Source organism: Phascolarctos cinereus, unplaced genomic scaffold (assembly GCF_003287225.1).
Source record: "Phascolarctos cinereus isolate Bilbo 61053 unplaced genomic scaffold, phaCin_HiC Scaffold_4;HRSCAF=312, whole genome shotgun sequence".
NCBI classification, from domain to species: Eukaryota; Metazoa; Chordata; class Mammalia; order Diprotodontia; family Phascolarctidae; genus Phascolarctos; species Phascolarctos cinereus.
The window spans coordinates 727,024,105-727,045,836 of record NW_027555847.1 but is presented as its reverse complement, the minus strand read 5'-3'; the positions used below and the strand labels follow the sequence as shown (position 1 = coordinate 727,045,836).

The 21,732-nt window shown below is 40.9% G+C and overlaps 1 protein-coding gene and 1 pseudogene across 1 annotated transcript in view; both read left to right on the top strand.

The window, feature by feature from the left end:
• LOC110202560 (vomeronasal type-2 receptor 26-like) overlaps positions 1–20,868 on the top strand; it is a 33,093-nt gene extending 12,225 nt beyond the window's left edge. Inside the window, 6 exon segments of the mRNA XM_020978783.2 lie at positions 7,209–7,809; positions 7,812–8,011; positions 13,422–13,649; positions 14,580–14,703; positions 19,863–20,168; positions 20,171–20,868. Of these exon segments, the coding sequence (XP_020834442.2) occupies positions 7,209–7,809; positions 7,812–8,011; positions 13,422–13,649; positions 14,580–14,703; positions 19,863–20,168; positions 20,171–20,868 (2,157 nt within the window).
• LOC110202559 (small ubiquitin-related modifier 2 pseudogene) lies at positions 1,034–1,577 on the top strand (annotated as a pseudogene).
• Positions 20,869–21,732: the final 864 nt, after the last annotated feature.

Here is a 21,732-nt window from a genome sequence, read left to right as displayed (position 1 = left end):
GTTTTGTAATGGTGTGCACATAGTTATTGGATTTGTCTTGGAAGGTAGACTCCTAAGTTTTTCATATGGTCTACAGTCATATTAAATGAAATTTCTCTTTCTGTCTCTTGTTGCTGGACTTTGTTGGCAACATATAGAAATGCTGATGATTTATGTGAGTTTATTATATCCTGCAACTTTGCTAAAATTGTTTATTATTTCAACTAGTTTTTAGTTGATTCTGTAAGTAAACCATCAAATCTTTTGACAATTTTATTTCCTCATTGCCCATTTTAATTCCTACCATTTTTCTTCTCTTATTAATATAGCTATCATTCTTAGTACAATATTGAATAAAACTGGTAATAACGGGCATTCTTGCTTCACTTCTGATCTTATTTGGAAGGCTTCTAGCTTATCCCTATTACAGATAATGGTTTAGATAGATACTTCTTATTATCTTAAGGAAAGCTGCATTTCTTCCTACGCTTTCTACTGTTTTTAATATGAATACATGTTGTATTTTGCCAAAAGCTTTTTCTGGATCTATTGAGATGATCATATGATTTTTTGCTATTTTGTTATTAATATGGTCAACTATGCTGTAAGTTTTTTTTTCAATTATTCAACCAGCTCTGCATTCCTGGTACAAATTCCACTTGGTCACAGCACATGATCTTTGTAATATATTGCTATAATCTCTTTGCTAGTGTTTATTTAAAATTGTTGCATCATTATTCATTAGAGAAATTGGTCTATAGCTTTCTCTGTTTTTGCTTTTCATGGTTTAGGTATCAGCCCCATATTTGCATCATAAAAGGAATTTAGTAGGACTTCTTCTTTGCCTATTTTTCCAAATAGTTTACATAATATTGGAATTAATTGCTTTTTCAATGTTTGATAGAGCTCTTCTTTCTCCTCCTCCTTGTCCTCCTTCTCCTCCTCCTCTACTCCTTCTTCTTCTCCTCTTTCTCACCATCACCATCATCATCTTCCTCCTCGTCCTCCTCCTGCTCCTGCTCCTGCCGCTTCTGCTTCCTCCCCTCCTCCCCCTTCCCTTGGAGCGGACCATCCTGGTGCCTCTTTTGTGAAGCGGCGCCTGAGGAGACCCCCCGACTCGCCATGGCCGACGAAAAGCCGAAGGAAGGCGTCAAGACTGAAAACAACGACCACATTAATTTGAAGATGGCAGGGCAAGATGGTTCGGTGGTGCAATTTAAGATTAAGAGGCACACACCACTTAGTAAACTAATGAAAGCCTATCGTGAACGACAGGGTTTGTCATTGAGGCAGATCAGATTCCGATTTGATGGGCAACCAATCAATGAAACAGACACACGTGCACAGTTGGAAATGGAGGATGAAGATACAATTGATGTATTCCAGCAGCAGACAGGAGGCGCTTACTAAAAAAGAGAACATGCAACTCCACTCCAGAACTGTGCTCCCAAGGAAAACAATACATTCACAATTAGAAAACCAAGATTTGGTTCATCCACATCCTGACTACTGCAGTATAGTTTTCTCTCTTCTTTGATTCCCTTCCCCCATTCCTTTATTGTACATAAAGTAACTGGTGTGTGTGCACAGGCATAATGCATTTTTTTTTAACTAAATGGCCGATGGTATGTTATGTTCAACATCATATGGAGATGGGGAGGGGAAAAAACAAACTGGTTCTGTGAAAATATCCTTTTTCTCCATTAGTGGCATGCTCATTCAACTTTTATCTTTATATTCCAGTAAGTTATTTTGCTCTCACTGTTTAACATCAAAAAGGAAAGCCCACAAAAAAATCCTTGCATACATTGTTTGATTGGATAATTTCAATGTTTTTCTTTTATCATTGTAAAACGAAGGACGATTTTATAACTTTTTTGTACGTAGCTGTTACATGTAAGGCAATCTCTGTCTCTCAGTAGGGATAAATTACTACAAAAAAATTGATCCTAGATAGTTTTCCCTTCAAGTCAAACATCTTGTTGTTTAAATAAACTTCTTGTTTAAAAAAATGTTTCATAGAATTCACTTATGAATCCATCTGGTCCTGGGTGGCTTGTTCAGTTTCTTTTCTCTGAGACAGGGTTATTTAAGGATTTTGTTCTCTCTTCTCTCAATCTGGGCAATTTATATTTTTGTAAATATTCATCAATTTTGCTTAGATTGCCAGATTTATTGGAATATAATTGGGTAATATAGCTCCTAATATTTGCTTTAATTTCCTCTTCATTGGTGGTAAATTCACCCTTTACATTTTTTGTACGACTAATTTGATTTTCTTCTGTTTTTTTTTAAATCAAATTAACCAATGGTTTATCTGTTGTATTTTTTATATAAAACCAGTTCTATTTTTATGTACTAGTTCAACGGTTTTCTTACTTTAAATTTTATTAATCTCTCCATTGATATTCAGGATTAACAATTTGATGTTTAAATTGGGGATATTTTAAATTTTTAGTTTTTTAGTTGCATGATCAAATTACTGATTTGCTCCATGTCTTATTGATGTAAGTATTTAAAGATATAACTTCATCCCTAAGTACTGTCTTGACTGCATCCCATAAATTTTGGTTTGTTGTCTCATTGTTATTCTCTTTAATGAAATTATTGTTTCTCTTATTTGTTCTTGACCCACTCATTCTTTAGGATTAGATTATCTAGTTTTCAATTAACTTCTCATTTATCTTTTCATGGCATTGAATGTCATTTTATTGCATTATGATCTAAAAAGAATGCATTTAATGTTTCTGAATATATGCATTTGATTGTGAGGTTTTTATGCTCTAATATATGGTCAGCTTTTGTGTAAGTGCCCTGAACCTCTGAGGAAAAGGTACATTTCTTTCTGTTCTGATTCAATTTTCTCTGGAGGTCTAGCATATCTAACTTTTCTAAAATTTTGTTCATCTCAACTGTTTTCTTGTTTATTTTTTTCATTACATTTATCTAGTTCTGAATGGAGAAAGTTGAGGTCCCACACTAACATAGTTTTACTATTTCCTCCCGTAAATCATTTAACTTTTCCTTTAAGACTTTGGACATGAATCATTTGGTACACATGTGTTTAGTTTTGCTATTACTTCATTGTCCATGGTACCTCTTAGGAAAATGTAGTTTCCTTACTTATCTCCTTTAATTAGATCTACTTTCACTTTTGCTTTGTCTGAGATCTTGATTGCTACCCTTGCCTTTTTTTTTGTCTTCAGCTGAAGCATAATTGATTCTGTTCTAGCCCCTTACCTTTATCCTGTACATGTCTTTCTGCTTCAAGTGGGATTGTTGTAAACAATATATTGTTGGATCCTGGCTTTTAATTCACTATGCTATCCATTTCCATTTTATGGGTGAGGTTATCCCATTCATACTCACAGATATGATTACTAACCCTATGTTTCCCTTCATCCTATATTTCCCCTCTTTAGCCTTCTCATCCTCTCCTTTCACATTGTACCTCCTCAAAAATATATTATTTCTCACCACTACCTCAGAAGCTGATAAATTTTGTGTTATCCTAACTGTGGCATCATGATATTTGGATTATTTCTTTCTGGTTGTTTGTAATGCATGGCTAGCTGGCTGATTGTAATATATTCTCTTTAACCTAGGAGCTCAGGAATTTGCCTATAATATTGTCATTTTCTTATCATTTTAGGATCTCTTTCAGGTGATCAGTGGATTCTTTTCATTTCTATTTTACCCTCTGGTTCTAGGGCATCATTGCAGTTTTCCTTGATGATTTTTTGAAATATGATGTCTAGGCTCTTTTTCAAGGTTTTCAGGTAGTCTAATAATTCTAAAAGTATCTCACCTCAATCTATTTTCCGGAACACTTGTTTTTCCAATGAGATATTTTACATTATTTTCCTATTTTTTCACTTCTTTGATTTTGTTTTATTGTTTCTTGCTCTCTTACAGAGCCATTAGCTTCTACTTGCCCATTCTAATTTTTAAGTAATTATTTTCTTTAGTGAGCTTCTTTTCCATTGGCAAATTTTGTTTTTTAAGGAATTCTTCCTTTCAGTGGATTTTTGTGCCTCTTTGACCATTTGGACAATTCTATTTTTTAAAATTATTTTTCTCTTATCTTATTTTTACAATTCTTTTATTTTTTTTCTCTTCCAGGGTTTTTTTTTTTTTTGGCCTGTGACAATTTACATTTTCCTTTGAGGCTTTGGATGTAGCTATTTTGACTTTGTTGTCTTCACCTGAGTTTATGTCTTGATCTTCCTTGTGACCATAGTAACTTTTTATGGTCAAGTTCCTTTGGTTTGTTTGTTTTTCTGCTTATTTTTTCAGTCTATTTTTTTTTTACATTTAACTCATGTTAAAGTTGAGCCCTGCTCTTGAGGTGGAGAGGGCACTGTCTCAAGTTTCAGGTTTTTCGTGACAATGTTTTCAGAGACGGTTCTTGGGGTTCGTAAGTTTTTAGTTTTTCCAAGGTAGTATGGTCAAAGAAGAGGTGTGGCCCTGTGCTCCTGGCCTGTGCCATGGTCTGTGAGCAACCACAAGCACTCTTTTCCACCCTGGAACTGTGACCAGGGTCCCCTCCCCTCTGTGGCCATAAATGCTACTGTGCTAGTGTTCCTACTCGCCCTGGGAACATGACTCAGAACCGTGTGTGGGCAATGCAACAGAGTCCTGCACCAGTGCCAGCACAGGGTCCTCTGTAATTTCCTTCTGACAAGTTGCCCAACCCCATTAACATCTATAAGCTGAGAGACTCCTATGCAGCCATCCCCAGTCTTGCTGCTGCCTTGCCGTGATGCAGCACTGCCCAGCACTTTTACCTTGGTGAGAGAGACCTTTGCTGTCGATCTCCTGAGTTGTCTTGGGATGGAAAATTGTTTCACTTCAAACTTTTGTTGCTTCTGACCCTCCAGAATCCAATATAAGACTTTATTGTAAAGTCATTTGGAAGGGAATTTGGGAGAGCTCAGGTCCATACCTGCCTTTACTCTGCCCTCTTGGCTCTGCTCTAGCCTCATTTCCTATATGAGAGGTTTGAGCTGGGACTGGCATAGATGCATAACAATGCACCCTAGCACCATCACACTACCTCCAAACTACTCCCCTTTACCTGAGATCTTTTTCCTTCATACTTTTTCATATCCTTCAGATCACAGAAACCTGATATAATCCCTAGTCTCAAGGGGCTCACCTAATGGAAGAGACATCTATAGGTAAATAAAGAACAGACACATACAGAATAAGTGTAAGAACTCTTTATACATGTTAAATACCATTCTGTTAAAAACTGTGCCAGGTCGTGATGTCAAGCTATGGAACTTATGGCCAGCTAAAGCCCCCTTATTGTTGTTTAGTCATTTTCAATCATGTTTGACCCCATCTAAATGGTGTTCATGGCAAAGATTCTGGAGTGGTTTGACAGTTCCTTCTTTACCTTATTTTACAGATGAGGAAACTGAGGCAAACAGGGTGAAGAGACTTGCCCAGGCTCACACAACAAGCAAGTGTCTGAGGCCCGATTTGAATTCAGGTCTTTCTAACTCCAGGCCTGACACTCTCTCCCTTCTGCCACCTAACTGCTAACAGATCAGGTCTTTATCTTTCCCTGTCCTTCACGGCAAATTATGGATACTACTTGTGCCACTGGTTTTCGTTTTATTGAATTTTATTTTCAGTTCCAAACTGTCTCCCTCTCTCCTCACCCACGTATGGAGAAAGGAAGGAAATTTAAAACTATTAAAAATGTGCATAGAAATGCAGAACAAATTTCTTCATTGGCTATGTTTCAAGAAACAAAGTGAAAGAAAGAAAGAAATAGAAGAAAATGCACTTCAGTCTGCACTCTGCGTTCATCAGTTCTCTTTCTGGAAGGAGACAGCAGTTTTCATCACAAGTCTTTCAGAACTGTGTTTGGTCATTGTGTTGATCAGAGTTTCTAAGTCTTTCAGAATTGATCATCTTTACAATGTTGCTCTTACTGTATACATTTTATAGCTGTATACATTATAACAATAATATTCTATCCCATTCATATACCATCACTTCCCTCAGTTTCCATTTTGTTGCTACCACAGAAAGAACTGCTATAAACATTTTCCTACACGAGTCTTTTTCCATTTTTTTAAAAAAATCTCTTTGGAGTATACGCCTAGTGGTGTTATCATTGTGTCACAGAGTACATATGATTTAATAACTTTTGAGGCACAGCTCCAGATTGCTTTCCTTAAGGGCTAAACCATTCCTCAGTGCCATCATCAGTTCAATAATGTGTCCATTTTCCCACAGCTCCTCCAACATTTGCCATTTTTTTGGTCAACTTTGCCAATCAGATAAATATGAGGTAGAAACTCACAGTTGCTTTATTTGACATTTGTCTAATTATTCCTGAGTTGAATGATTTTTCCTGTGGCTCAGTACTTCTTAATTTGACAACTGCCTGTTCATATCCTTTAATTATTTATGAACTGGGGAACGCATGTTATTCCTATAAAGGTGAATTCATTCCTCAGATATCTTGAAAATGAGACTTTTATCTAAAAAAGAAATTACCACAAAGATATTTGCCCCAATTGCTTATTTCATTTCTAATTTTATCAGAATTAGTTTTGTTTCGCAAAAACTTTAATTCTCCATTTTAACTTCTATGATCCTCTCCACCTTTGATTGGTCATGAATTCTTTCCCTAGCCATCAATCTGAAAGGTATTTTTTTTTCTATGCTTCTCAAAAAAAAATTTTTTTTAATCTACGGAATGCATTCATTTGGAGGTTGTCTTGGTATATGGTGTGTGATGCCGGTCTATACCTAGTTATTTCCAGACTGCTTTTCAGTTTTCCCAGCAGTTTTTGTTAAATAGTGAATTCTTACTCCCAATAACTGTGATCTTTAGGTTTATCAAATATGTTGTGTAGCTCATCTGTTCCACTGACCCACCCACATTTCTTAGAGAATCCCAAATTGTTATAATGATTACTGCTTGGAGATCCAGTACTGCTATGTCTTTCCTGCTTTTTTTCAGTATTTCCCTTAAGATAATTGCTATTTTGTTCTTCCAGAGGAATTTAATCCTTTGGTAATTTGATTCGATATTGAATAAGTAAATTAATTTTGGTATTATTGTAAATATAAGCAGCGAATTCTCAAATCCACCGCCTTTCTTCTAACACAAGATGATTTGCTGATAGTTTGCGCTGTGCTGAAATTTGCTTAACAGTATCAAAGGTGCGTCCACCAGAATGCCTCATGTTTCTTTTCCTGTACAGATCAGCCATGGACCTTTTGATTCCAACCTGAGTGACAAGGCCCAGTTTCCCTCTCTGTACCACGTGGCTCATAAGGACTCCTCTCTGCACCAGGGTACAGTGCGATTATTGGGACATTTTGAATGGACTTGGGTTGGTCTGGTGACCACAGATGATACGACAGGTGAGGAGTTTCTCTGGGATATAAGCAGGGACATGGCCAAGCACGGCATCTGTATGGCCTACACAGAGAAGATCCTAGTCAGTGAGAGACGGCACACAGCATCCCACAAAATGTTCATGCCATGGATCACGCAATCCTCAGCCAGAGCCATCATCATTCATGGTGATACAGATTCACTTATGATCCTTAAATATTCACAGCCTCTTTTTGTCATAGTTGGGAAGGTCTGGATCACTACATCTCATTGGGACATCACTGTGAGACCTCACTTGAGTGATGGCTACATTTTCCATGGATCACTTTCATTTTTACAAATGAGAAGAGAGATTCCTGGTTTCAAGCCCTTTCTTACGACAGTGAACCCTACTAAATATCCAGAGGACATTTTACTTAAAGAGTTCTGGTGCTCAGCATTCAAAAGCCAACAGAAACTTGAAAAGAAGAGCAAAAGGAGTGTTCACCAAATGCCTCCTTGGAGGCTCTGCCTCTGAGCTTCTTTGATATGACCATGTCTGGTCAGAGTTACACCATCTATAATGCTGTGCATGCTGTGGCCTGGGCCCTCCACGAAATGCTCCTGGTGACATCTGAGAGAGGATCTGTAAGAGATGGAGAAAGCTGGGTGCCTCAGCCATAGCAGGTAAGATGAAGTGCCTTCTATGAGCCAGTCACTATAGTAGGTATTGGATATACATCAATGCATCAAGGACCTGTCATTTCTGCAGGGTGGGTGCTTCCTCCTCCAATGTAGTTGGCAATTTGTCTCTAACATATAGTCTTAGAGTGTCCTAATTAATACATAGCTAATTCAACAAATAATTATCAAGGGATTTAAATGTGCTAAGCACTGTGCTAGATGCTGGGGATTACAAGTAAAAGGAATGAAGTAATCCCTACAAGGGAAGGGAGGGAGGCATAAATAGTTTGGAGGGGGGAGGGATCAGGAAAGGTGTTCTGGAGAAGGAGGCTCTGAAATTGTAACAGGAAGGAAGGGATTCAGTGTGGAGGAAGTAAACAGTGCATTCCAGGCTTGGGGAGGGTAAGGCAAGTAGTACAAAGGCCCAGAGGTGTTTTGTATGAGGAACAAAGGAGAGGCCAGCTTGGCTGAAGGAGAAGAGTGCAGGAGGAGGAGTCATGTCTAATGAGGCTGGAAAGATTTGTCAGTTTCAGGCTGTGAAGTGCTTTAAAAGTGAACAAGAGGAGTTTATATGTTCTTCTAGAGGTGATGAGGTGCCACCATAAAGGGGGATGGATATGAGTGGTTTGTGGAGGAAGAATGGCAAGATTGTTCACTGATTGGCTATGAGTGTGGGGGAAGAATCAACCATCCAAGAATGAGTCCAATGAAACAAACTTGATTGCCTGACCTTTGGAAAAGAGTTGTGATCGGTGGAAAGGTTGCAGATTCTATTGTATCGCTTCTTAAGGTCGCAGTGCTAAGAGAGTGTTAGAGGAGAGTTTTGAGCCTGGGTCTTCCTGACTCCAACTACAGCATTATCTCCACCATGAGCTTGCTTTGAATAACAGACAAGAAATGAACAGTCCCTCCCTTTGGTGAAAATTATGTTCAACTTGAAGGATAAAATTATACAGAGAGAAATAAATACAAGGTCATTTAAGATGGGAGAAAGCATCAACATGGGAGAAGGATGTCACGAAAAGTTTCCCAGAGGAGGTGGCCACTGAACTGAGACTTAAAGGAAGTGAGAGTGGAAAAAAAAGTATTAACACTACTCTGATTCTGATGCACTGGAAACAGCTTAATTTAACATTATTCTAAATCCAAGTATTCTAGCCTGGAGAGAGAAATAGCCAAACTGGCATAGTGTACCTATGGTCTCAGACATCTCTGTCCCCTAAGAAAATTTGAGGTGACTTTTTTTTAAGGAATCTTGAACCAGGAAAATATCATAACATGTTAAACTACAGCTTGGGGTTAGCATTGCCAAGTAACACAGCAGGTCTGGACTAGTGTGAATAAAGAATATATTGAAGTAGTAGCGTTATTCATATCTGCATATTTCCACTGTGTTAGAAGTAATTGCCATATTTTACATATAAAGTCAAAAATTGCAAATGTGCATGTGTACTTTTTGGGACTCAGTATTCTCACCAATCAGGACCTAGCTGTAGTCACCACCTATTTATTCCCATATCATTGGATTCCTTAAGGGCTATAAAGTCTTCCTTCTTGTGGTAAGTATCTTACTCCAGCTGCCCTTAGGTGGGTCTTGGCACCACTCTCTTCAGAAGGGTGGGAAGGCCATGATCCTTTCCAGACAAGAGTGATATCTGGTTATCACTTGTGATTCATTCTCTGGGATCCTAGCCTTTATTCTATACCCTGTACTCCTTCTCAAACCAGAAAACAGTCTGGAAAGCATTGGTAGACCAGACAATTCTCATTTCTTAATATTTTCAGATGAATTCAAAAAATTTAATGTGCTTTCACACTAAGGATTCTAAAATTAATCAGCAAAAATCTATTAAATGCTTACTATCTGCTAGGCAATGGAGGAACAAAAGGAATAGAGTCCCTACCTCAAAGAGCTATAGTGTACTGGAAAAGACATATGTACATACACAAATATCTTCAGAATAAATACAAAATGTACGTGAGGCAGTGTCTAGTCTAAATTACATCATCTAAAAGGTGGAATGAGTGTATTGTATAGGGAAACAGTCTATTCAAAGACAGGGAGGCAGGAGATATAATGTAGAGCTCAGGCTATAGCAAAGAAAATCGACTATCTGCAATATAGTGTGTGAAGGACATAAGATGAAATATGATGTACAGTCTTTCTTTACATGACATCTCATCACGCAGTCTCTAAAACATTGTCCACATCTTTAATATGCACCGTTGCCATACTGTCTTTCCCAGAATCGCAACAGGAGCTCAGGAGAGATTTGTGGTTTCTCTTTATAACGAGCTGGGTTTCTTGTCCCCAAGTAACAAGAGATGACCCAAGATGGCCTTGGATATTCAAGGCCTCTGGAACCAATGTGGATGTAAAGTAAGCTGTCTAAATATTTCTTTATAAATGTTGACAGAGTTGGCAGATTTTCAAACATGCGCCTAAAGCCCCGCGCCTCTGGGGACACAGACTGCTACCCCATGAGCAGATGGGCTTTCCTGAATGTGATGCTCCCTTCCAAGCACTACAGGCTGCAGTGAAGACCTTAGATGCCGGACAGTAGCACCTGGCCTGGACAGTTCTGTAGCTAATAACAATGCTCATGGCCAGCATTTATTTAGCACTTTTAGGTTTGCAAGGAAGTTTACACGCTTTATCTCGTCTATTCCTTACAGCAATAGTAGGAGGCAGGAATTATTCTTATCCCCATTCTACAGATGAAAAATGTAAGACCCAGAGATACTGTGTCTTTCCCAGAGTCACATGCCTAGTAAGCATCCGGAGATTTGAAATCAAGCTTTCCTAACTCCAAGTCCTGCCACCTCTCCCCCAGGCCACCTAGCTTTATAACATGAAGTCTCTGAACCATCAACTTTCTTTGTTTTTTTCAAAATTAATTTATTTTGATTTATCAACAATCACTTCCATATGCTTTTGAGTTTAAAATTTTTCTCCCCCTTTCTCTCTACTACCCTCCTCAAGATGGTGCACAATCTGATCTAGGCTTTACATACATATTACTATTAAACATATTTTCACATTAGTGATGTTGTAAGTAAGAATTAGAACCATTAGGAGGAACCAGCAGAAAGAGGACACAAAACTCAACAGGAAAAAAAAATCAAATAATATGCTTCAATCTGCATTTAAACTCCATAGTTCTTTCTTTGGATGTGGATAGCATTTTCCATCATGAGGCCTTTGGAGATGTCTTAGATCCTTGTATTGCTGGGAAGGGTTAAGTTTATCACTATTAGTGATCGCACAACGTGGCTGTTATCATGTACAACATTCTCTTGGTTCTGCTCACTTCACCCAGCAGCAGACCATACAAGTCTTTCCAGATTTTTCTGAAGTCAGCCTGTTCACCATTTCTTATAGCACAATAGTATTCCATTACATTCATATACCACAGCTTGTTCAGCCATTCCCCAGTTGATGGACATCCTCTCAATTTCCAATTCTTTGCCACCACAAAAAGAGCTGCTATAAATGTTTTTGTACATGTGAGTCCTTTTCCCATTTGTATGATCTCATTGGGATATAGCCCTAGAAGTGCTATTGCTGGGTCAAAGGGTATGCACATTTTTATAGCCCTTTGGGCATAGTTCCGAGTTGCTCTCCAAAATGATTGGATCATTTCACAACACCACCAACACTGCATTAGTGTCCCAATTTTCCCACATCTTCTCCAACATTTATCATTTGCTTGTTTTGTCATGGTGGCCAATCTGATAGGTGTGATATGGTACCTCAGAGTTGTTTTGATTTGCATTTCTCTAATCAATAGCATCAACTTTCTTTCCAAGAAATGATGATAGACTTAGTTGAGCCTGTGTGGAAAACCAGTTCAGTGAGTTAAGACAATCCCATACAAGGGCTATTGAAGAGCTTTACTAGTCAATAGGGCCTTCTGTCTGCAGCATCCACTTCCAGCAGAAGGCTTACACGTTTCTGCCACTCCATGCCTGGCCCTCTCAGAAGCACAATGAGCACACACACTCCACCTTTGAGTTGGGGTTTCTCTATTAGTTTGTTGGTTATAGTTCTTCATTCTCAAAGACGACCAAAATGACATCCCTTGCTAGAGTCAAGTTTTAGTGTGTCCGACTGTGGCTGATCAGACCAATACAAGCTCAGAATGTTCTACCACAGATCAGGCACGAATAGCCCATGTGAACATTTGGGGTGGATTCTTTAAATTTGTGCCTCTCACATTTCTTTGGAGTTACTTCAATTCTGCTTTGCTCATAGAGCACAGGGCCTTCTCTGATGTGGGAACGCCATGCTGGGTGGGCCTGTGCCAGTGTCTCCCATGTCACACAATCAATTCTAAAGTTCTAAAGCAAGACCTTGAATGTGTCCTTGTATCGCTTCTTCTGACCACCATTTGAATGCTTGCCCTGTGTGAGTTCTCCATAAAATAGATTATTTTTGCTAAGTGTGCATTTGAACAACATAGCCAGCCCATCAGAGTTGCACTCTCTGCAGTACAGTTTGAACACTTGGCAGTTTAGTTCAAGAAAGGACCTCAGTGTCCAGTATCTTATCCTTCCAGGTGATCTTCAGAATCTTCCTAAGACAATTCAAATGGAAGCAATTCCATTTCTTGGCATGGTGCTTGTAGACTGTCCGAGTTTCACACACATACAACAATGATGTCAGCACAGCGGCTGTGTAGACCTTCAGTGTGGTGGGCAGTCTAATAGCTCTTCTCTCCCACACTTTCTTTTGGAACCTCCCAAACACTGAACTAGCTGTAGCAATGCCTATGTCAACCCTATTATCAATGTGTACAGCCTTAGAACGTACACTGCCAAACCAAATAAACTTATCCACAGCATTCAAAGCTTCTCCATTTGCTGTAACCAATGATTCCATATTATGGATGGTGTGGTGGTGGCTGATGGAGCACCTACCATTTTCTTGGTGTTAATTGTTAGGCCAATATTAGCATAAGCAGCAGAAAATCAATTCATACTTTGTTGCATCTCAGCTTCAGAGGCTGCACTGAGTGCACAATTACCTGCAAACAGAAAATCATGCACCAACACTCCCTCCACTTTGGTCTTGGCTTGTAGCCTTTTCAAGTTGAAGAATTCACCATCAGCACAGTAGCTCACTTTGATGCCATCAAAGTGAGCTACTGCACTGATGATTTAAAAAAAATTGAACATCTACTACTGTAAATGAACATCTCTGTCATTGCCTCTAACAATGTGAAAGTCTCCCCTTAGAGTGCTGAATCTACTTTCTAGGTGAGCTCTTTCAGAAGCCAGGATGTTAATCACCCCCATCAAACAAGAGCACATCCTTCAGGTTATGAGTGTTAGAACTTCCTGCATAGTCCCCAGGTCCTGGTTTGGGAAGAGCCTTGCACTTGGCCACCAGGAAGTCCCTCTTCCCTTCCAGATCTACTCCTTTCTGAAGAAAACCCAATTTAACAACAGTGCAGGTAAGCAGGTGTTTGTGAATGACTCCAGAAGTTCTGAGGCTCAGTATGACATTGTGAAGTATTTGTTATTTAAAAATGAGACTGAAGCTCTGGTGAAAGTGGGACAGTTAATCCCCAATGCTCCACTTGGTCAAGTTTTCACCATTCGCGAGGAAGCCATAGTGTGGGACTGGTATGAGTCTAAGGTCAAGGGTAATTTCGATGTTAATTTGGGGCTTCCAATCATGGAAACACATCTTATTTATTGGGTCATCTAATGTACATAAAAAGCTTTTTAAAATTTAAAATCCTGCATAAATGTTAGCTATTCGTATTAACTCATGCATTGTCATATTTCTATAGAGAAAACCTTCCTCTGCTATCTGCCTCCCTCTCCTTCCCAGAAAACCTCAAGAAGAAATAATAAGCAGTCAGTCAAGCTGATGTTGCCACATTGTGGTATATTTCATATGCTGCATTTTGCCAAAGTATCTATTCACTTGACTTCAGCTAAAACATATTCATCCAATTATCCCAAAGTTTTGCCCAATGAAACCAAACAATGGACTTGACTGATTGCTTTTAAAAACTTAGCTGCATTTCTGAATATCTCCAAACCATTTGGTTTACCAAATTACTTTAGGATTTGCTATTTACTGTCCATTGAACAATCGGCTCCATCCCTTCCTTCAGCTCTATGTGCCTTACCTCCTCTATGTATAGAGATTTGGTCACTAGTCTGCCTTTCTTTCAATAATGAGCTTGAACACCAATGGACAAGATCATATTTAGAACAATGGAATGTTATACTGGAAAGGGACCTTTGTGGTCTAACCATCTCTTTTTTCAAATGCAGAATCTGAAAGCCAGGGCAGAAGAACAGCTCAGCCAAAGTCACATGGCTATGGATGAATATGAATAAAAATGAGATTTCTTGAACACTGATCTAGTGAACATTTTATTACCTGTGCTCATTGGTTTATGGGCTAGGGAGAAGTCCCAAAGCTCTTCTACAAAAGGAGGTTCCTTTGCCTATCCCAAAAATGATATTGGAAATTCTCACAAAACAATCTACTTTGCTATCTCTTGTTCCTTCCCAGATCGTTCAAGCACTTTCCTCTCTTATCACTCTTCAGACCCCCTGTGCTGTGTGCAGTGAGAGCTGTGGCCTTGGATTCAGGAAAACTACACTGGAGGGACAGCCCATGTGCTGCTTTGACTGTCTTCCATGCTTAGAGGGGGAGATTTCCAAACGAGTGAGTAAGTATTTGCAATGGCCTTTAATAATGAAAACATAACAGCTGGTCTTGGGCCCGTGGAGTCGCACAGAATTATTGGGAACATTGATGACAGAGAAACAAGACACACCGTGCCAAGAGGGGCGGATTCAGTTTTCTTTTTCTGTATGTATCTCATGTCCTTGGCTCTTGGTGTGGGTATTGAACACCATGGCATGAAGATAAGCATCAGCTGGATGCATATGGACGATACTAGATCTGGAATTGGAAGGTGCTGAATCTGGAACTGGAACGGAAGATGCTCAGGAGCACCTAGTTCAACTCCCTCATTTAACCAGCCAAGGAACTGAGACCCTGTGAGGTTAAGTTATTGGAAGTAAGAGAGTTGGGATCTCAACCCAGGTCTTCTGAGTCAAATCACTGGTTTTTTCCCCACTATACTATAGTGTGGTGGAGAGAGCACTGGACCAGGGGTCAGGAGAAACTCAATTAAATCTCATTTCTTACACTTATTAGCTGTGTGACCTTGTGTGTAGAATGACATCCATGGCACTTGGTTTCTCCACACTTGTAAAATGATAGGATTAGACTGATGGCCTATGGGATCCCTTCTATCTCTACTGCTATGATCTCTGAAAAGCAAAGTGGTTCAGTGAAAAGAACAGTCAATATGGGGTTAGAGGGCTGGGGTTCAAATTCTGTCTCTACTACTTACCATCTGTATGACCATGAGCAGGTCAGCTCACCTCTGTGGCCCTTTATTTGCTCATCACTAAAATGGAATGATTGGCATGGGTAACATCTAAGGTTCATTTCAGGACTACATCTGTGACACTATGTAGACGTATGTGAATACTAGGATGAAGGTAGGCATGTTCAGAGGGTGTAAGGTTTCTCATTGGATAAATGCTTCCTAAGAAGGTTTAGATTAAGGTAGGGCTGAAAGAGGTACTCTCAGGTGAAAGCAGTTTGGCCAGGCAGAAAGACAGCACTGGCTGTTGAGGAGGCCAGTTCAAGTTGGGAGTTTGAGGCTGTGGGTGAGTAGGAGATGGGGTAATTTAGTCTGAAGTTTCGGGAGCATTCTGATGCCTTGGCCAACTTCTTAGCTGGCTGTAGTAGCTTAAAGCCTGTGGCTATGACTAAAGAGGCTTGCCCTGGCCATCTGAATTCCAACAAATGGAAGCCAAGACGGTAGCAGGTAGGCCTGAAGAGATGAAGTGTAGAAGTTGGTAGCAGTGAAAAGCCTGGGGATGATACTCACAGTGGACGGCCCAGCAGTCGCCAGCTACAGCATGGACAATGGCCAGCAGGAACCGTGACAGCACATGAGCCTGGGCCCCAAGCCAGCTATTTGTGGCTCCCATGGCATAAACCCTTGTGCAGCAAGGACTGAAGTCTGCTCTCATTCTGCTGCACTCTAATGTGTCCTTCAAAAAGGAAGAAAAGGCTGAGGCTGTGATCTGACTCCAGTTGAGAGGCGAGCACCAAGGAGACATCTAGATAGTCCAAAACAACCAACTCATCCACAATGACTGTAACCCATCCTCCATGAAGCACCAAGGCACATGTCTGTACCCTTCCCCAAAACTGGCAGTCAAAAGCAACAACTCAACAGGGAACTCTCCACGATGGTAAACCTGCTTCACTTTACAGTCAAGGAGGCAGAGAGCTGAGATGACTAAGCTCACATCAGTGGTCAGGCTAAGACTCCAAGCCATAGTTAACACCAGGAGACTTGGATTTCAATCTCAGATCTTCAAAGTCCTACTGCAGCAGCTCTGGGCGAGCCTCTGGGTTTTTGTAGCTCTTAGCTTTCTCCACTGTTGAACGAGGGCACTGGACTGGATTTTCATTAAGCTACATGTGACCCTCCAATGGTATTGAGTCAGATTTGTAGCTCATCAGTGTTCCTTGGCCTCTGCCATATTGCTTAGGCCACACACCAAGAGAAGGGCTGGCTGACACATCACACTGTGTGCTCTCCTCAGGCAAAGTACAGAGCAAACTCCTCACCAGAAATTGTTGCCCACCTACTCAAGCCTGCAGTTTAAGGTGGGAGCACCATTAGGTGCATCATTAGGAAGAGAATCAGATTCAGAAAAGAGCAAAGAAGAGGCATTTTTTTTTTCATGGCGAAGAAGTATTTGTGTTGGAATCTTTTGGGTGTCAATGCTGAGATCAGTTGTCTTTAAATAATGATAAAGCACCTGGAAGAGTGAATGGACAGTGACTCCTACAATAACAACAACAACAGATTTATACAACACCTTAAAGTCTGCAAAGCTTTACCAGTAGTATTTCACTTTACCTTCCCAACAACTCCAGGAGATAGGTGCTATTAGTACTCCCATTTTATACATGAAGTAACTGAAGTTAAGTAACCTGCCCAGCTCATAAGTGCCTGACATCACATTGTGCCAGCAGCTGGCGTGGTGCAAGACAGAGCAGTGAAAGAAAAATGGGGAAGGGAAATGGAGAAAGAAAACTTGGGCTAGGCAAGTCTGAGATTAATGCTCACAACTAGTTTATTTCAAGAGTTTTCTGATTATATACACATAGAAAAACGGCTTTGTACCATGAGAAATGATCCACAAGTGCTAATTAATAACATACAAAAACTAAGCAGCTAAAGAGCCTCACTTTCTCATGAGAAAGCAGTTTTAATTCCAAAATTCATATCTATTGTTTCCCTGCCCAGTTCTTAGTATTACCTGCCCGAGTCAGCCACCTGGCCTCAAGGCTGGGCATGAGTGAGAACTTAAAATCAACAAACTATAATAAGTGGAATTGGAGCAAGAGTCAAGGGACTGTTTATCCCAAGGCAAGCCTCTATAGTACTGACCCCTTAAGTCTATCAGGACTTAGAGATTGTCCGTAAGGACTCTGCTCCCTACAACATTGGAACTCAGATAATCCTGACTCCAAATCCAATGAGGATTTTCTCCCCACAGCATAATCTAGCTGCCTTTATAAGCAAGGAGCTCTTCCATGTAGAGAGAGTATAAGTCCATGGGGGTCAACTTCAGGAAAATATCATTGAGCTGAGTGAATGGCCTAAAACAGAAAATGAGTTCCATCAGGGACATGTGGGAATTAAAAACAAAACAAAACAAACAAAAACACAAAACAAAATACTGCACTCATCAGATAAAGAACTCTACCATAATTGAATGTTCTCATTTCCTGAACATGTGCTTTTACCCAAGACCCTCCCCACACAAGGCTGGCATCCTCAAGATAACTGTTGGAAAACCAGAATGGAACCTTTGCACAAAAAACAAACAACCAAGACTCTTTGACTATCTACCCCTATCTGGTTTTCATCATATTGTGATTCAGAAAAGGTCTGAAGAAGAGCTGCTACACAGTGTCATTATTAGTGAGTGGAAGGATTTGTTTCCCTATGCCTTCAGGGAACAGAAATCAATGATTAAGCTGTATTTCTCTATTAACTGGGTATTCACACCTAAGGATCTCCTGAAAAAGTGCAACCACTTCATTTTCTGCTGAAATGGGAAGATCCATACCATTTACTGACTGACAAGATGTCATTGAAAAAGATAGGTTGACCATCATTTCTAAGGCAGGGTTGGTAGGAGCCATCAATACAAGAAGAACCTGGCCCCTGAGAAGGAATCTCACTTGTGAGGAAGGAGGCGGTTTCTCTCCCATCCCTCTTCCTATCTCCCACCAACCATGGCACCCAAGAGACACTCTTCCCAGAAATCACAAAGACAGTACAAAAGAGCTTGAAGTAGCATTGAGGGAGATACTCTCCCGGCAGACATCAACACAAGGAAACAATCACAAATCAAAGAAGCTTCCAGGAGAGTGACCTCTGGCAGAAAGGAAGAAAGCCCACTGCGGACTCAAGAAAACTAGTCCTGGCAATGAAAGTTTGGCTGCAAAGAGGACTCTGTGAAGAGAGAAAGGACTCCGAGGTGTCCCTGACCTGGAGAAGCAAGGAGCTCAGGCCATGTTCCCTTCTCATCGGCCACACTCTAATAACAGCCTAAGATTATGTCCACTCATTCCACAAGTGCCACAGATATTTGGGGGAAAGTGTGAAGCATGTTTCTGAGGGGAATGATTTGTAAAAACTATTTTTTACTCTTCTATTTCAGTAAAAAACCAACATGATAAACAGAACCTTGCTATGAGCTACTTATGTCTATTGTCAGAGGGAAGCAGAGCAGCAGAGCCCTATGAGCTATGCTTTTAGAGGAGGGCCAGTCCCTCCCATACCTGTAGAACCTGAGAACAGCCCAGTGCATTCTAGGGACTCAGTCCTCAAATGTGAGGACACGTTGGCCACGTCACTGGCACAGTGGATACAGTGCCAGGCCTGGAGTCTGGAAGCTGTTGTTTAGCCATTTCAGTCGTGTCCAATCCTTCGGGACCCCATTTGGGGTTTTCCTGGCAGAGATACTGGAGTGGTTTACCATTTCCTCTTCCAGCTCATTTTACAGATGAGGAAACTGAAGCAAACAGGGTGAAATGACTTGCCCAGGGTCACACAGCTAGAAGTATCTGAGGCCAGGTTTAAACTCAGGAAAGTGAGTCTTCTTGACTCCAGGCCTGGTGCTCTATCCAAGGTACCACCTAGCTGCCCAGAGTCAGGAAGACCTCAATTCAAATCCAGCCTCACATGCTTACTAGCTGTGTGACCCTAGGCAAGTCACTTAACTTATACTGGCCTCAGTTTCCTCATCTGTAAAATGGGAATACTCATAGCCCCTGCCTCCCAGGATTCTTGTGGGGATCAAATGAGATGACAGTTGTAAAGTCCCTTGGTACAGTCCCTGGCACATAGTAGGTGCTATATAAATGGCAGCTATTATTATCATTATTATAATGATTCATGTTGGGGAAGCAGCATGGAGCACACTTGCAGTATGAGCATCGATAGACTGAGGAACTCTTTTCTCCAATAGGGAAAGAGAAATCCTGAGACAGAACACGATCTCAGCCTCACAAGTTATAAAGAATATTGGCTCAGTGGAACTGGGCTTGATCATCGAGGTGCCCTCCAGTGGTACAGTCTTCAATTATAGCCTGAGGGCCACGTCTCACCCTCTGGAGCCAGAAGGATGAGCAGAGCTATTGTGCCTGGTTCCTGGTTCTGAGAACATGGCAAATTTAGTCAGCACAGAACAATGAGCTGCTTCTTGTCCCCTACAGACATGAAGCACTGTGTGAAGTGCCCAGAAGGGGAGTCTCCAAGCAAGGAGAGAGATCACTGCCTTCCCAAAGCCATTACCTTACTGGATATCAAAGAACCTCTGGGGATGTCCCTAGCCTGTGTGGCCCTTTTCTTCTCAGTGCCGACGGCCGTGATTCTCTGGATATTCGTCCAGTTCCGAGACACTCCCACAGCCAAGGCCAATAACCAGGCTCTCAGCTATACTCTCCTCATCTCCCTCACCTTCTCTTTTCTCTGCTCCTTGCTCTTCATTGGCCATCCCACTGCAGCCACCTGCCTCCTCAGACAACAATATTGGGGGTTGTCTTCACTGTAGCTGTTTCTTCCATTTTAGCAAAAACCATTATGGTGGTTCTGGCCTTCAAGGTTACAATACCAGGAAGCAGGAGCAGAATATGGGTGCAACCTAAAGTGCCCAACTGTGTTGTCCTCCTTTGCTCTGGGATTCAGGTGATTCTCTGTGGCATCTGGCTGGGAACATCTCCGCCCTTCCTAGACATGGACCTCCACTCTGAACCTGGTCACATCATCATTCAGTATAATGAGGGCTCTGATATTGGCTTCTACTGCGTCCTGGGCTACATGGGCTTCCTAGCCCTGGGGAGCTTCACAGTGGCTCTCTTGGCCAGAAGCCTCCCTGACACCTTCCATAAAGCCAAGTTTATCACATGCAGCATATTAGTTAGCAGTGTCTGGATTTCCTTCCTCCCCACATACCAGAGCACCAAGGGAAAGGCCATGGTGGCTGTGGAGATCTTCTCCTTCCTGACATCCAGTGCTAGGTTACTGGGCTGCATCTTTATTCCCAAGTGCTATGTGATCTTACTGAGGCCAGATGAGAATACTCAGGAATGCATAAGAAAGAAATCACATTGCAAGCATGGGAAGCATGCAGTAACACTGCCTCAGAATTCCTTCCCAAGGCAGAAGAGATACCTGAGAAATGGCCTCTATCATTCTGGGATATGTGTTTTACTGACTTGATAACACCTGAATCCTGTGTACTTTGTACATTCTACTGAATCTTTTCTCCAGCTTTTCTAATTTTGTGAATGCTAGCATCCTATTAAATCCCCTTCGGGCAGCCAAGTGGTACAATGATTAGAGGGTCAGCCCTGGAAGTAAGGAAGACCTGAATTCAAATGTGGCCTCAGACACTTACTAGCTGTGTGACCCTGGGCAAGTCACCAAAACCTATTTACCTCAATTCCTTATGTGTTAAAAAAAAATAAGCTGGGGAAAGAATTTCAGACTATGCCAGTGTCTCTGCCACAAGTCCCCCAAGTAGAGTCACAAAGAGTTGGACACAAGTGAATGGACTAAACAAAATCCCCTTATCTCACAATTGTGAAAACGTTCCTCTTCATCTCTGTCTTTAGTGCTCCCCAGTTAATGCTCACTTGAGTATTCCTGATTTCACTCCTCCATTTCTTTAGCCACCATCATTGATGACCCTCAACACCTCCATCCTGAATGGCTGAATCAATCAATCAATCAATAAACATTTATCAAGCGCCTACTATGTGCCTGGCACTGTGCAAAGCCCTGGAGATTTAAAAAAAAAGGCAAAAAGCAATCCCTGCCCTCAAAGAGCTCACAGTGTAATGGGGGAGACAAGTAAACATATAAGAAAAATATATGCATGACACAAACAGGAAATAATTTGAAAGAGGACACCAGCATTAAGAAAGGATCCCTACAGAAGGTGAGATTTTAGTAGGCATTTATAGGAAGCTGGGAAAGTCCAACCTGCACTCAGCTGACAAAGTGATATTCCTGAATGCAGGTCTCTCCACAGCAGTCCCCTATTCAATGAACTCCAGGGGCTCCCTACCTCCTCCAGGATCA